Consider the following 17,268-nt stretch of genomic DNA (forward strand, 5'->3'; position numbering starts at 1 on the left):
TAAGAGAAGACTGCAATGACTGATGGAGTTAAAGTACAGAGGCTGCAGACGAGAGGTGAGGAAAGATTTCCCACTGAGCCTCCAGCCTCTAGATACTCATATCAGGGTGTCCATACACCAAATGGCATTATGGTACCGGTATGAGAAGTGATGACAATGCCTTAAACCATCTAATTTGCCGTGCATCACACAAAAAAATGCAATTACACCAGTCAACATTTATTGCAGAGATCACCCCATAATTACATCTCATCACTCATTTAGATAAAGTGCTTACTAATGCATCGAGATTGCTGCAGTGCACAGAGGAGGCATGAGATGAAAGGAAGGAGGCAGGGCTCCATCCCAGATGAGGCAGCAAGGAGATGGTGGAAGGGTGCAGGTTGTGTGAGGAGTTGGGATGAAGAGACTAGGAAGAGGAGGAGATGTCTGACAGTGGGAGGTGAAGGAGAGGCCTCAGGCTGCCAAATTGGATCCCCAAGGCTTTGGAATGTGCACAGCTCATACACAAACACACGCAGACACACACACATATAAATGAAAAGTTAGACTGTGTGAGAGGCAGAGAGGAAGATGTGGAGAAGCCATCCAGCGCTGCTCCGCCTGCAGCCACGAGTGCCAGCGCTGCACCGGCCAACAAGGGGTTAATGCCCTCTGGTGGCCTCTGAGCTGAACTGCTCCATTATCCAGAAATGGGCGAATCCATCAGATCCAATTACATAAACCACACTGATATCTCACCCCTGTTTCTATGGAAACAAATGTGAGTCATTCTGCACAAAAGCATGCCAAGTGTTAAATATAGCTGTACGTGTGATGTGTCATTGTCAAATGTGAACAGTTGCATAACAGCTGCAATCGACATGATGTGGTGAACTGGCGGTAATAGAATCACAAACCATCATTTCAATACACACGTGGTGCATTGTGGGTAATTTCCCATTTAGATTTGCACTGTACTGCTGTGCACATGTTTTTATTTTCCTCGCTGTTTTTCCATAATATTGAGCTTAAAGGTTCATCTTGACCTGAGAAATAATGACAAACAAAAAAAAATATTATCACACGGTCAGCTTGTTTTCAGCCACATCTCATGACCTGCACAAACAGATGGTGTTTATTCAGTTGTTTATCACGCGACCAGAGCATGGAGTTTTAGTCACATCTGATGCCTGAGACGACCACCTGTTATCACGTGATCAAAACTTAGACCATGTGATTAGAACTTAACCATCTCCATGGCAACCAAGCTCCATCTGCTGATACAGGCCACAGAATGGAATTGATCCAATGCTTAGAGTTCACCAACAATGTAAAACATATAGTTTTTTTTATATCTGGGAGTGTTTTATTTGATGAGTCTGGTCTTGTTCGGCTGTCCGTCACAGCTCTGGAGTGTCAAGGACGGCTCTTTGATGAAGATTTGCTCCCGGGACGGTAAAGACGGCATGGACTCACTGCACGGAGGCTGGGTGACTGACCTGCACTTCTCCCCAGACAACTCTCTTCTGGTCTCGACTGGCGGCTACATCAAGGTATGCAAGCACATACTGTGGCTCATATGGATACTCAAAGTCTCCATTGGTTGTTGTATGGACTCACAGGGAAGTGGAAGCCACAGTGTGTTTGGTAGGTTGAAATTAGTCTTTTTTTAGTGTATTTTATTCTGTCTACAGTCCATGGTTGGTGGCACATTTTTACATCTTTAACCCAGTAGCTACCAGGACGCCCCAAAATATTTACTTTTCAAAGCAAACATGAATAGTATTGTTTTCCTGTCACAGATTCCTCATATTAAGTGGCAAAATAATGCCACAGATTTTAAATAATGGAGCGTGTCGTGATGCATTTACTCCCACGTGGCAGCAGTTTTTAAAAATGACCTTTATATGACTGCTTTATCATGCATCGCTTACCTTCACTACATTAGATATGATACAAATGGTTAGTTGGCACCTAAATGCACCGTGTGCCCCTTCCTGCCCGTGTTTGAACTTGAGCGCATGAAGACAAAAAGTCGGGCAGCACTTCACTCCTTTGCTCTGCCTGCTATTTGCTGTCCTCAACAACACGTACATGCATATGTGAGAGGGAGAATTGTTGTTTGAGATATGTTTTAACGTAAACGTAACGTAAAAAAACAATACAAAAACACATGCACCATTGTTACATTAACTAGAGGAGCATTGCAGTGGCGCAGGTTTACATAAAAACACTCCATACCTGAGAGAATGGTATCAGTGCCTCCCTGTGACTTGACTGGAATAGTGTGTGTATGTGTATTTGTGTGTGTGCAGCTTTGTCTTTCTGCCTTTACTTTTACAAGAGATGGGGTCACAGAGCGGGCAGTCTCAGCTGTGCTCTGATTGGCTATTTGCTGGGCAATGGTGTAATCCTCAAGGGAGAGAGAGAGCAGTTCTGATCGATGAGGCTTTATATCTCAGATTACTCCTGATACTGTGTGCGGGGTTGTGTTGTGTGCGTGAATATGTGCATGCGCGCTTTGTGTATACCTTCTTGTGTGGGTCGACAGAGATGTTGCTACTGTTCAGGCTTTTTATAGACAGATGGCCAAAAACGCATCATAATCTCGTCTACGGCAGGTTCCTGTTGACAAGATTGTAAAACCTGGAAATGAGCTCAGACATAACAAGGGCCTGAAAATGTACTTTCTTTTACTCTTCTTGTGTATTTTATAGTTTTCAGAATGAGAAGATTTTCAGAAAACTCTGAGCTGTCAGACCCATAATTTCTTTCTCTAGGTAGACGCACATGCAGTCTTAGGGGCCAAGTTAAAGCCCTCTGTAGGCTATTAAAAAGAAAGATGAGGTGCTAGAGAGAGCACCAGACGCAGTAGCATGACATCATATGTGAGAATTAAAGGTTTGAATTAGCTGCCTTTCCAACAGAAAGGAGCACAAGGTCATACTTGAGTCATCGTCGAGCAAACAAGCCAACTGCTGAGGATGTCGATAGGCCACTTTTGGCTGCATTCTAGATTAGATGATATACCATAATAACTCATCACATTCAATATGTATATCCTGCACAATATATCATAAAGGCAGTATTTCTGCTGAGCTGGAAGATTCCCTGACACTTAAAGGAACTGCGTTTTGGGAAATACTCTCATTTGCTGTCTCGATTAGTTGGTTTTGCTGGATTATTCGTACCTGCGGTGTTTCTTTGCTGTTTGCATCTCTTGATATGCTTTTTATCATAGCGTTTACTTGTTGTTGTTTTTTTTAGTAGACTTTTTTTTAGTAGACTTCTCTGTTTGACCCTTTTTAAACTCCAAACTGGATACCAAACTGTTAGAGCCCTTAACCTCCACTAATATACCCTTCAGTTTGTTTATGAGTAAACTTTACAGACAGGGCTGCTCTGCTACATCGAATGCAGCGCTCATCAGCTTCATTTTCCATTACACCATCATGACAGTCATAATTATTCCCGGAATCCGCTAACAGATCACTTCATTACTCTATTTCACAGGCGTTTTTTCTGCTCTCTCTCTCCTTCAGCAAGGCGTGTTGACTTGATGGATCAGCGTGTGGATGTGAGGAGCAGTGATGGATTATTATGCCTGTCTTAAAGGGTGAACCCCCCCGAGTCGCAAGCGTTGATTGATTTATCGTACTGCGTGTCGGCTGGACAGCTAAGAGAGGCCATCTTGTCTGTCATAGTAATTACCATGGTAATTACCATGACAGAGTGTGTACCTCTTATGACAGATAATAAAACAGAGTGAGGGAGCAGGATAATAATCTATCTGTCTATCTGTTTTAATGATTATTGCCAAGGCATGTCTGCGTGCTCATCTGTTTTGCAATCAGCAAATGTTTTAAAACTAAAACTTGGCAATTTTGCTCGGGCACTGTACTTTAAACAGACTTGTCAGTAAGTAAGATGATATTTAAAAAGCCTCTCTCATACCTCAGCACAGCTGAGGATGCGACAACTAAAACAGAATAGTGCTTCCGCTTAGATATAAAGCAGGAAAACCAGTGTGGTCAAATAAAATATTTACTATTCTAAAAAAAAATCATGGATGGGTGTAATTATTTTTCTGTCAGTCTTGGAAAAAGGCTTGGCAGTCGTCTGAACGTCTTCATAAGGGTATTTGGTTTGTATTTATCCTCAGCTGGTGTAAGAGAGCGATTTCATTATGAAGGATCAGTGGGATTGTATTAAATGTGCATTTGGATCATAGATGTAGACTGATTGATATTGAAGTTTGGCTTACCACCATAAAGGCTGTGAACAATGGTGCAAACTTTTTTTTGTTCTTAGTCGAAACTTCACCACATAACTTGAAGTACTTGATGAAGTAATGTTGAAAATGAAGATAGAACTTAAGTAGTGTGTGTTTATTATATGAACTAAGCTCCCATTGACTTCATATTCCTGCCACTGCAGCAACGTACTGTACAAAGACTAATGGCTGAACGAAAAACTGACTTTCAAATGGCTTCAAAATTGTCATGCTTCTGCTTCCAATACTTAAATAAAAAAAAAATTCTTCCAACTGAAAGCACCTTCTAGCCGTGCAATATTTAAATCGCTATGAAAAATTGGAAACTAATGGAACCAGAATGCTTAAAGCTGCACTAATCAATATGCTTAGATTAACAATGGGTCAAAAGACCATGGCATGTGAAAGGTGTGGCTTATGGTGATAAACCCAGCGAGAATGACACCCGACTCTGCAGTTCCCTTCAGCTTTACGTTTTAGCACCTTTCAGCTCATTGTTTTAGTTGTTCGGCCCCGCAACTTACTGTTTTCAGGTGGAGACCAAAACAGAGCTAAAAGGGGAGAGAATACTGGACTTGCATTGCTAACATGTTATCCATAACAACTTTATAAGGTGATATGTCAGTGTTGTGTTTATAGATTGATGCGCTGCCGACAACAAAATGAAAACCGCTTTAAAATGATAAATGTTCTAAAAATGTTCATGTTGCAGTGTTTGAGAGTTATTTCAGTTCATATTTTCTAATGACTTTACTAGGCAGCACAAATGAACAATAACATAAAGCTCTGAGCTCCAGTGAATTGTTTTGCATATGCATAAGAACAAGCAAATCAGACAAACTGTGGCAAATCTGTTTTAGGGGCTATTTGTAAATCGCAGCAAGATGAGATTAATTTGGATTATGTGTTAACATAAACACAACCCCTTTAGGCGTTAATTACTACAATGATTATTTCATTGATTACAATCTAGATCCATTGAAATTCTCTTCTTTTCCAGGAGAGGTACGACAGTCCTCTAAAAGATCCTGACACTAACTGTGGCATATGTTAATGCACAGCTCCTCACTGCTATGTCAGTATTTTTTGAAGAGAGTCTTAGGAAAAATACATAAAAATAAGCAGCGCAGAGCAGAGAAGACATGTTTTTCTTATCGTGATGCGATTCAGTGGAGAGTTTTCAGCTATCAGATCCTCTCTGATCGCAGCTCTAAACATCAGAAGCCTTTTCTACAGACGGGCTCAGTGTGTCTGCTTTTGCTGCAGAACAGGATGATGTTGTTATTGGTCGGATAAGAGCGGGAGAAGTGACAGCGGGTGATGTCTCCCATGGTTCTCTCGCGGTTGATGGGTTGATATGATGCAACGTGAGGCTTGTAGCATGAGGAGTCCTTATTGTTTGCCTCTTTCTATTTGTCTCTTTGGCTCCCCGTGTAGAATGATGTTTTCTTGTTTGTCCCAGTGGTTTATTACTCGTCCCTGTCAGTTCTCCTGCTTTAATCATCTCTCAAGATGCTTTTTCTTCTTTCTTTGTCTCTGTCTCTTATGTTCTCTCTGTTTTATCACTCCCTCCCTCTCTGCATGGTCGGGTGAATGGTGTGAGTGTAATTAAAAGCAGCGGGCTATTGTGTGGGGGTATATGTGCTCGTACAATCCCCTGTTGTAGGTACCCGTGTAGAGTGTTTAATTAAGCATTTCTTATGCTTCTTATCTTTTCGCTTAACATAATAAAAAGCATAACAAGTGGGCTCGTTTCAGTGCATTTAGTTGTAAAATTGTAAGCATACATGCCTGCGAGCAGATGTGTGTGTGAGTGTGTGTGTGTGTGTGTGTGTGTGCGGTTGTGATGAAGTGGTGTGGTCCAGCCCTCTGAGAGAGGATGTTACAGCCTACAACGACTCCCATCAGTCCTCCATCCTTCTGCTCCAGATACTGCCAGAAAATGCTGTACCTGTCTCACACCTGGCTTTGTTTCTCACACACACACACACATGCTCCAAACGCCGGTGACCCAATCTGTCACAGTGCCATGAAGCGGGAGGGGAGGTGGCAGGTGTGAAGAGGCTCATCCTCACACACACTCCCAGCAGCCCAGAATAATTCACACCAAGTCGTCATGTTGCAAACGAAAACCGCAAAGCGCTCAACAAATTTCTTTCGATAAATATTGACAGAGATCTTCATAGCTGCCTATTTTTATACTCGGTTTCTAAGTGTCTTTGCTGAGGGAACTTAGTGTCCTTATTTAGCCTTAATCGATATCTCTGGGTACTTCGAGCTTTGTCTATTTAACTAAGCCAGCTGTCAAAAGCCAGACTGATTTGCCGTTCCATCAGCAGAGACGGCAGATCTGTTCTGTTCTGCTAATCCTCCTGTTTTAGTTTGATTGGACTCACCGATGCAACCATCACTCTGCTTATCGATTTCTAAACAAGGTCATTACCGGTGAATTCAGAATTTGGGATGGGAATTCTTTAACCGTGTGGGCAAAACCCTTGATGTTGCTAGTTAATCTTAAATAAGAACATGTTGAGTGCACCGTCAGCACCGTGTCTCTTGTGCAGTTTCTTTCATTTTATAAAAACAAATTAAAATGATACCAACCCATACTGAAGAATTTCTCTCTGCTTTCATGTCTCCATTGTAGACTAATGAATGAATGAATTTGAGCTTTTTCTCCTGTTTTCTTTGACTCCAACCAGACGCCAACCCCTCCTGTAGTTACTTGTTTGTGCAAAGCAGCACTCAAACTATGTTATCTAAAATTATGACAATTTCACTTTACCTCTTCAGTGAACGTGCTTCTTTCTTCTCCCTTATTTGCAAAGCGGTATTGATCGTTTCTACATGGAAATTTGGAAACAAATGCAGTGTGTCCTGTGGTGTTGGTAGTTGCTATAGGCTCTGAGGAGAGCGAACTGGTATTCCGGTAAAGCTGTGGACAGACGGTGAGACAGTGTTGCTTCTTTGCTGCTTTGGTAAAAGCCTTCCTGAAGAGGACAAACATGTTAGTTTGGCCTTTTACTTATTCCACCATCTGTTACTGCAAGAAACCCATCTCTGCTTGAGCAATCCACCAAATTTCCTGTCAGATCAGGCACATAATATGCAGCCGAATGCAGTCCAGAAGCTATAATGGATCTATTCTTCTGAGATTGGTAATAATCTCAATGAGACAGCAAGTTTTATCTGCCCCAGTATTCTCACGTTGGCCGTCTGAAAACTTGGTGCTGATATGTCCCGAAAGCTAATGGGCTAGATAAGTTATAGAATTATTTTGGCAGCTAGTTGTTGAAATTCTAACTTTCTGCTCATTGTCGCCTCCTTCAGCAATGAGACGTCTACAGCAAAGACGTGTGATTGTGAGGAAGCCGGGCAGAAAAATGTGGAAAATGTGTGATATCGCTGTACTGAGCCTCCCGATCTCCACAGCAGCATTGTGTGCTGCGATGTCATCTTCAGGGGCAGCTAGCTACTTCATTTCAAAGCATTAAAGTACAAACACGGTGTCAAATGTGGGTCTGTTTTCACTCTACCTTTTGTATTGTCAGGTCAGGTGAAGCTGATCTACACCTTAGCAGCAGAGTACACTGAGAGTCTCCATCCATAAGCCGTAGACCTTATTGAATATGTGTTTGTATTATTGGGTATGTGTGTAGAGGGTATGTGTACATAATGGAATGGGCCAACTTGTGTGTTTAATGGTGTGTTGCAATGTTTATTGGCGAGCTACTACCCTCAACTGTTGATCAATGCAAAGGCCTGATCACAAACAGCAATGGAGAATGGTTCTTGAGGACAAAGTAAATCAAGTTTCAACTTTAGTGAATTCTGTCATGTGTACTTGTACTTGTTGGCCAAACGCAACTGGAGGAGGCTATTGTCGCTTCTTAACTGTGTTGCATCTTCTTATTTTGCTCTACAAAATAGGAACCTTTTGTAGACAGTTAAGAGACACAAGTCGATGGTGCTGATATGTCCCGAAAGCTAATGGGCTAGATAACAGCTAGCAAACATGCTAGGATGAACAGATATTGTGACCATGATTGTGACTGACTAGCGCTAGCGTGTTCACTAACCATCCCTGTGAGTTCCTTGCAACTCTTGTAGCACTGGCTTTTTCACAAAGGCGTGACTTCTTGCGTGACCAGAATGATGTCATATAGCTCGTATGCACTACACCTTTCTGTTACTGCCGTTTGCAGTTGACAGGAATGTGTGTCATGATGGCACCATGCTTGTACATATACACGTGGGTCCTCATGTGCATGCTAGCAGGGCTGTAGCGGTCGGTGTAATCATGCCGAACTGTCACCTAAGGGGGGTTGCGGTCCGGTGCATGCAGACTACACGCTATGTAGATTGTTGCACGGAATGTGGCACCAAAGTTCACAAACTTGAGTTCTGCTGGGAACTGCTGGGAAACAGCCGTACTCCATTTGCAGTTTTGGGGACATTGTATAGACTTGCGAACCCTAAACCTAACCTAACATTACCCGAACCTTAACCCAAGTCTTCACCCTAAAATTTAATGATTTAGGTTATGGCCGTTTTGTCCCTATAAAGAAGACGAATCCCCACAATGTAAGAGATTTATGTGAGTAATACACACGCACACATCTCCAAACCGTGTATCCCCGGATGGATGGGAGTGCTTTAGATGACAGTTCTCCCCTGCCACCAGTGTTGTCAGGCATCACTTATCAGTGAAGCCTGTGATGGAGGAGAAAGGGAGAAACACAATTTCACCTTATCTCACCTTCTTACACTCCCCTCGCTTTCATTGTCTGCTTTCCTGTCCTCGAGCTCCCAGCAGACCAGCTCTTTCTGTGCTCTCCTCTAATGTTAGCTCCCCGTTTCACGCCTTCATTTGTTTTGTGTGTTTCTCTCCACTGTCATTTTCTTTCAGTCCACTTCGGTGACCTTTGGCTTTAAAGCCGTTCTCCCTCGCTGGAGGCTAAGGCTCACAAGCTTTTTCGATTTTCACACGCGTGCACTGTGTTTCTCTCCGCGATGCTGTTCTTAAAATAATCCTTACTTTGTACAGTAGGTTAGAGTCAAGCCATTTTAGAACTCTGGAGATTGCTTTCACCCATCAGGTCTGTCTCTCTCCTGATTTCTCAGCCTAAGCCATCATTATTAAGCGCATCCTAACGAGGCCTCGGCGGCTAATGGACTGCTACAGCCTGCCATCACTCTAAGCAGGACTGAGGCAGGAAAGGAGGGCAGGGAGACGTGATGAAATGAAGGAGTGAAGGTTGCGCTGACCTTCCCTCAAGAGACGTTTGATGGACGGAGAATCTGTCAAAGATTAAGAAACAGTTGCGTAGCAGCGAGCAGTTCAGGACTGAGCGAGAAGGACAGAGTGGAAAGTAAATGCAATCACCTCTCTGAGGGATGGATGGGGTATCAGGCAGTCAAGATTCTTGTATAATGAGATTGACTAAGCCATAAGTAAATGTGTCTCCATTCTCCCCTCGCTGGCAAAGACTGCAGTGATTTCTCTCAAGGCTGAACATCAGTCAGTCCAAGTATTCATTAGTCTTTCTCAGGCTAGAGTTATGTTACCCCAATCTGCCCCCATCTGAGCCCTTTTTATGTTTCAGAAGTCCTTAACATGACTTGTTGCTTATGTAATTCTTTTGATTGGAAATACCAACAAAGCAGACCATCAGCAATCTTTTGTTTTAGGAACCAAGTATGCCGGAGTAAGTTTGTGATGTTTGTATTGTCAGAACAAAGAACACAGAGCGAAGGTCAGTCATTGCAATTCATGTTTTAATTAGCTGTTTTTTTTTCTTAATTTGTCAGCTGCAGTGAGAAACACAGAACAGCTGTAAAGACCTGCGAGACAATGCCACATGATAAAATTCAAACATCTCTCTTTTTTTTTTTTTTTTTACATGGATTGCATCTTTACTTCATCAACTTCAATGATTTTTGCAATTATATGTTGACTCTGAATTTGATGCCACGTTTCAAATAAGTTGGGATAGGAGCAAAAAATCTGAGAAAGTAGTAGAATGCTCCAAAAACACCTGTTTGGATCATTCCACAGGTAAACGGGTTGATTGGTAACAGGTGATAGTATCATGATTGGTTATGAAAGGAGCATCATGGAAAGGCTCAGTCGTTCACAAGCGAGGATGGAGGGAGGTTCACCACCTTGAGAACACATGATCGGATAAAGGATGTTACTACATGGGCTCAGGAACACTTCGTAAAACCGTTGTTGGTGAACACGGTCCTTTGGAGAATAGCTTTGTTGCAAATCTTGCACTATGAATTATTTCCAGGAGACATGTCGGAAAACGTGCACCATTATCCCTGTATTTAAACAGCATCAGGTCTCCTGTATCATCTGTAGCCGCTGGAAACAACTATAAACACCTTTGATTTCCCACATGGTCGGATAGCACGTCTCAGGAACTAGTTCTGATCGAGGCCCACTAACTCTTCATTCCACTAAGGAAAAGACCCTTTAACAAGTACAAAAGGAAAAATCTCTGGGAAGAGCCACAAAGGAGGGAACTATCTGTCAGAAGTACTCTAATAAAATCTAATATGGAGAAGCTGCTTGACAGTGTTGGGTAAATAAATGCATGAACAGTATGCAGAATGTGGGCTTCCAGGTGCTGCCAAAACTGGTAGGACTTAAAAATGAGAATATTTTTTCAATAGTAGGCAACAAACAAGAGAAAGTGTAGTCAGTAATGTGTGTTGTCCCATCCTAGTTGACATTTAGCTGCTACACCTACTGTATATTCATTGAGTGCTACAAAGTACCTCTTTAGATGGTTTTTTCCTCCAAAGATAAATTTTCATTTTTTATAACCACTCAAACGCTCACAGTAAAGCTGCTGTTCGCAAAATCACATATTTAAGCAGCAAAATGCAACTTGACATATGTACCGTTTCATGTGTCCCTCCCCGCGTAGAGAAAAGCCAGTTTTACTCTCCAGATTTACACAGTCAGTCTTTCACCTCTGCTGCTCAAACTGCGTGTCAACAAACTCGTACAAGCCCGTCCTTCAGCAACACACACTCGCATTCAGACCCGAGTGGTTTGGGAAACATCATGGCAAGCTTTTAAAGGCAGCTGTGCTGTAAAACTGCCACATTTTCTGAGTGAACTGGACTCGGCACAGCTCACCTTTCATTGCTGTGTCCCAGCGTTGACAGTATGGCTGACTTTGAGTGCCGTCTGTATCTTTTATCCCCTTGTGTCTAAGTGTTAGCCGGCTGTACAGGACAGACCTGCAGGGGAGCGTTTGACACGTCCGATGCTGTAGCAGAGAAAGTGTGTGTGTGTGTACTTCAGGGTCCAGTTTTCTATTTTTAAACACATGGACGCAGGATGCTTTATAAATAATCTATTAATATGATTTAGCTCCTTATTAATAGCTGCGTCGGTTCAGCTGACTTTCTCGTTTTCTCTTTTTTTAATACTTTGGCGCCACTTTGAACAAAATGTATTATTTCCCACAGCAATGACTGACTTCCCTCATAGGGTTCATTAACCTTTCATCTGATCCTCCAGCAGCACTTCTCTGTACATCCAACCTTTTCCATTAGCGTAGCAACATAAACACCCTCTCGGCTATTATTGCTGCTGTGTGTTGGTTAACAGGCTACTTGCACCCCTTGGCTTTTCCTTCCATTTTGCTCCCCCGCCTCCTTCACAATTGGTCCAGGGATGGAAACAACACATTTTGATGACTGCCACTTCTGAGAGGACTTGTATGTAAATGAGGCAGCGTAACAGGGCCACCGCGCTGGTTCAGGCAGCGTTCGCAGTTTTGATTTCATTCAGTGCTTTTCTTCCGTCGTGCTGTTTGAGAAGTAAGCACCCCGCAGTGCTGCTCCGGCGTAGCAGCAGACCTGCCTCTAAAAATACCTGCACGCACTCCTTAAGATGCAAAACAGCTCCTGAACGTGCATTTATCTTTTTTTCTCAGAATCTGTTGCTCTGGTTTTTTTCATCGTTTTCTCTTTTTCGTAACCCAGAGACTGTAAAAAGCGCGTAGTTTAACATGCGCACGTTCTTCCTCGCATGCTTGAAATGCAGCCAGAGTAGATATGTTTTCCATAGGACCTTGAATCTCTGCTTTTGCAAAGCAAGACTGAAGAACTTTAAAAGAGTTAAGCTTGGAATGAACATGGCCTGGTTTCCGTGCTCTTGTTGTCACGCTTGGGGTATAAACACAAGCTGGTGAAATATTTATCTGTCTCTAGGAGGCAGTCGCTTCCCCAGCGTTGCTCATTAAGCCGGGGTTAATTGTCTCTCTGGCTGGGAAAGAAGGGCCTTTGTGTGTGCGAATCATACCGAGACGAAATGAGGCAGAGTAGAGATGGGAGATCTGTGATAGAGGGTGAGGTGGAGAGAGCTGGTGATGGTGTATGCTTTGTAAAATGTGTGGACACACACACACACACACACACACACTGACTCTCGCTTACTTTATCTCTCTCTTTGTTTCGTCTTTCCTACTCGCTTTTACAGTCTTTGTAATAAACTCTCTGCTCCTTTGTCTTAACCCCCTTTTCTGAACTTTTTCAGTCTTATTCTGTCTGGTAGGCCGTTTTCACGCTGGATTCATTGACTTGAATCTGACCTTCCACCCTTCGTCCTTCCATACCCGCTGGGCTGCTTTCATTGTTGTTTACCGCTGTTCTGACCTGTGGTGCATCTGCAGACTTTTTAAACATGTTTCACAGTATTGATAAAGAGAGAAATTAGTCCTAAAACTGGTGATAAATGCTATTTTTATAGCCCACAAATAAAACATTTACAAATGTGTATCCAACTTTTGTGAATAAATGATGTCATTCGCATATGCCTCTTATTTAGAAACCCACCCAATTTGAGTAAATCTAGAGTAATTTTACAAATAAATGCAACCCTATTGAAGTAAGTATTATACACATGTGCTAATCCATCTAATAGCATTTGCTTTTGACAGAAATCTGCATCAAAATGTGTTAAAACGTAAAAGAATTTTTAGCATTTATTTGCAGATTGTCAAATCTGTGTGCTCAGATCACCTGACACGTGTGGATTCTAGGTCAGTTGCCAGGCAACAAGCGAGAACGAGACTCCAGGAAGTTACTGGTCCTGGCCAAGAAATAGTCTGGTACATAACCACCGGTAAGAGGGTGAAATGTCATTTTTACACTGGTTTTTGTGCAGCTTAAACAAATGTGCGCTAATGAGATAATTACTTTTTATTATGAGATACTTGTAGGTGGATTTTGTTAGCTTTGGACAGAGACAGGCTAGTTTCCAGTCTTTATGCTAAGCTAAGCTCACTGTCTGCTGGCTCCACCTACTTATTTACCATACAGACATGTGAGTGGTGTCAATCCTCTCATCTAACTTTTGGTAAGAAAGCAAATGAGTGTTTTTCCCAAAATGTTCCTAACTATTCCTTCAACCTGGGTTCAGTGGTCTGAGAGCAGTTCTTCTCCTTTTGATCCACATCAGGGTTTTTTAAAAAACGTTCATTTTACCAGATTTCACATTGCAGGCTTCAGCGTAAACAGCTGGTGTGAAAGACTCTGTGCTTTGTCTTCTCTCCAGTCATCGTTCCCTTCTGTCTGTCACTCACATGATCTTTTTCTTACTCCCCAGCTTCTCTTTTCCCCACCAGCTCAATTTTTCTCCTTTCATTTTTCGATACTTCTTTGTTAAGGCGTCTCTCTCTAATGTTTTCTTTTCATGCATCCGTCTCCTTTTCTCTGCGTGCTGTGACGACCGAAAGAAAAGAGACATGTGAGAGAAATAACAATAAATGGAAAGAGTAACAACCTCTCAGATCCAAGGATATAACATCTCTGCTTCTATCCAGTTTTCCTGCTCCCTGTAATCCATATTAATTCCTGTTTCCTTGCTTTCCCCCCCTTTTTTTCCACCTGTGATAAAAGCGTGTTGCCGGTGGAAATAAAGGAATACAGGTGAGAGGAAGTGAAGAAAGAAAGACTGTGTGTGAGGGAGAGATGTGTAGAGGATCGTCTGAACATCAATATTTCAGCGGATGGAACCTTGGATGAATAATTCAACCTTGGTGTCACGCTGTTTCCCTCTCAGCAAGACTCTTGGCCTGGTCACACACACACACACACACACACACACACACACACACACACACACACACACACACACACACACACACACACAATCCCTCATTTTTTCTTCCTGAAATGGAGGTGGCCTTACAAAATCGCCTGAATCTACTCCAGCTGGTATCTCCTCTTTCTTTAATCCCCCTCCCCTCCTGCCTCCATCCATTGTGTGCGTCCTGCTGGCTGTAGAGTCCTAATAATTTCTTTTAAAGCGCAGAAACTTCACCTATTCCCCCTGGACTCTGCATCAGAGCTATTTATGTAAGAGGAAGATGAATTACTGCGCGCTTGCTCACACCTAAGAGTCGCTCTGGCCCTCGCAAGAACACACATGGACAGGTATTTCCGTTATGTAAGTGGCGCAGACTTTCCCTCAGGTAGCCTGAATAAGCAGACCTATTTAGCTCGAGGAGAGCGAGCGGCGAGGGCCCGTCGGAGCAGATTTGGCGCTCGTCTGCCGTTGGCTGAAATGAATCAGGGTTCCCGGCTTCCCCAGATGTGATTTTGACCCCGTGCGTATGTGAGCGTGACGCTCGGAGGGAGCTTATCTGAACACGCAGAACGCTGTGGCTTTGCAGATAAGGCTTCGCTGGCCCGTCTCGTTTTCTGCCATCACGTTTCCACCAAAGCAGATGACATGTGTGTTCTCTCCACCCTGCTCTCTTTTTACTCGCATCCCTCTTAAAGGTATAATGTCAAAGATTGTCATTAAAGTCACTATCTATCGCTAAATGAGGGAACACAACAGCGATTGAGCCTATGGCCCACTGATGAAAGTACTGCATTATTTATGTATCTGCAGTATTACGAACTGGGTGTCGTTTTCACATTCTTGGAAATAATGCTAAGTTGCTGCTAAAGCAAGCCGAATGTTTCCTGCTGCTGCATTTAAAGCATTTAACTGACCACAGAAAAAAGCCAATTATTAACTCTTTATTAGTATGACAATAGTTTGTTTTGCTGCCCCCAGAATGACTGAATGTGACCTGTAGTGTTGCTTCTTCCATGATGTGTCACGTTACCATCAGGCTTTATGTTGCTTTTTTAGTATTTTCTCTCCTCTTTTTATCATGTTTTTGCTTGCTGGCTTAGTGTTATATTTAGAAATTATTTTTTGCTTGTTTTTTATGTTTTTTTTCTCGTAATCTCATCGTGCCCTATATCTTGTTATTGCACTTTATTTGAACTTTCACTGGAGCCCAGTTCTTGTTGAGAATTGCCCCAAATAGAAGAATTTTGACCAAACAGGCAAAACAAAAATTATTCAACAGCTAATTCTGTCAGGTTTTGATTAAGAATGAATAAATGAATCATGTTTCCATCTGAGATTGGTGTAAATTTAAGGGATGCTGGCTCTTCTATGGAATAATTTCAATTATAGTAATACCCACATTTTAAATTATAATCTGTACACTTAAATTACGAGTGTGCCATTTTCAGGCTAATGCTTTCATGTATTTTCTCAATATAGTTCCACTTACCGTAGTCCCACCTTCCTCACATTAGTATTCATGTAACATAGAACTGAACATTGTCATAAATCCACTGAGTTAATTCCAGCCGCCTCAGCACAGAAGGAAGCGAGCAAGCTCAGAAATATCTCCGGCCGCCGTAAAGAGAAAAAACAAAAACCTTGATGGTCACTCAGACACACGCAGTAAACACGCCCAGGGGTATTGTCCTCTCAACGGCTCAGAAACACACACACACACACACACACACACACACACTGTATAGTCATTTAGCGTCTAAGCACATCACTAGCTCTCCCATAAATCAATGGTCCCACAGTGATGGTGTTGATATCAGCACATCAGCCATCTGCTCTGAGGATATGGCCCCTCGGTGCCACACAGCAACACACAAAACACTGCTGCGTATTCCCATAAGAGAGAACAAACCCTTATGGAAAGAGGCGTATTTGTTGTTATGATAAATGTGTTTTTCTGCTTACTGCATCTTTACATTTTTAATCTGATGCAGCTCCTTTGTTGAGTGCACCCGTCTGCCTTTTACCTTCCCCCTACACACACCATCGTTTCCTCCTTTTTCCTCCCCTTTTCTTTACCTTGAATCGGACAAAGACTTTATTCCTCTGTCTGCCGCTCATGCAGAGGCATAAATCCAGTCTGGTCTCATCACTGTCCTCCGTTTTAAATGATTCAACATAGTGATTTTCTGGCCTTTTTTCTCCCCCCTCTCACAGAAAATCCAGCCTCACTCTGAAGCTAACATAATTTTCACACTTCGTGTCCACACGTCTCCCTCCGTCCCGCCGCAGAGCCGACTGACTCTGTTAAACATTTATTCTGCACCATTTCTCCGTGCGTCGCATCTCTCCGCTCATCCTTTTTTTTATAATCGGCCGGAGTTATGGAATGTTTCCCGCCTCTTATTTTCTGTTTCGTCACACACTTTCATCATTCGCCTGTTGCCCGTGTTTGTCGTGAGTTTCGGTCGTGTTGTTCTTCGACTCGGCTTGTGCTCTCCCTCATGTCAGTCTGTCTGTGTATTTCTGTATTTATATATATAAGTGTGTGTGTGTGTGTGTGTGCGGGCATCATAGTATTGTTTCCTTGTTTGAGCTGCCAGTGTTTTGGCAGACGGCAGCCATCTTTCCTTTCATTCCGATGCAAATGCACTGTAACCAAGTGTCTCATTCCCTCCTCTGATATGTGCTGTGTGTATCCTTGTTTTACCCCGCCACCCCTCTATCGATCTCACCTTCATCTTATCTATCTTTCTTTATCCAGCCACACATCTCTCCCTCTGATGTTCTGTTTTATCAGCCTTCACAACATAATCGCCATTTGTCTTTGCAAGGCCAACAAAGCCACTCATGGTGACATTTTAGTACTTCAAATTGAGGCTGGTAAGACGGTGTTGGTTTC

The 17,268-nt window shown here is 42.6% G+C and overlaps 1 protein-coding gene across 3 annotated transcripts in view; it reads left to right on the plus strand.

Moving 5' to 3' along the window:
* Nucleotides 1-17,268, plus strand: part of apaf1 (apoptotic peptidase activating factor 1) — a 47,247-nt gene that overhangs the window by 24,303 nt on the left and 5,676 nt on the right. For all 3 annotated transcript variants that reach the window (XM_041963666.1, XM_041963668.1, XM_041963667.1), the window contains one exon: nucleotides 1,389-1,535. In XM_041963666.1, coding sequence (XP_041819600.1) covers nucleotides 1,389-1,535 — 147 coding nt within the window. The remainder of the gene's footprint in view (nucleotides 1-1,388; nucleotides 1,536-17,268) is intronic.

The sequence above is a fragment of the Chelmon rostratus genome, chromosome 22, assembly GCF_017976325.1.
Source record: "Chelmon rostratus isolate fCheRos1 chromosome 22, fCheRos1.pri, whole genome shotgun sequence".
Classification (NCBI taxonomy): Eukaryota; Metazoa; Chordata; class Actinopteri; order Chaetodontiformes; family Chaetodontidae; genus Chelmon; species Chelmon rostratus.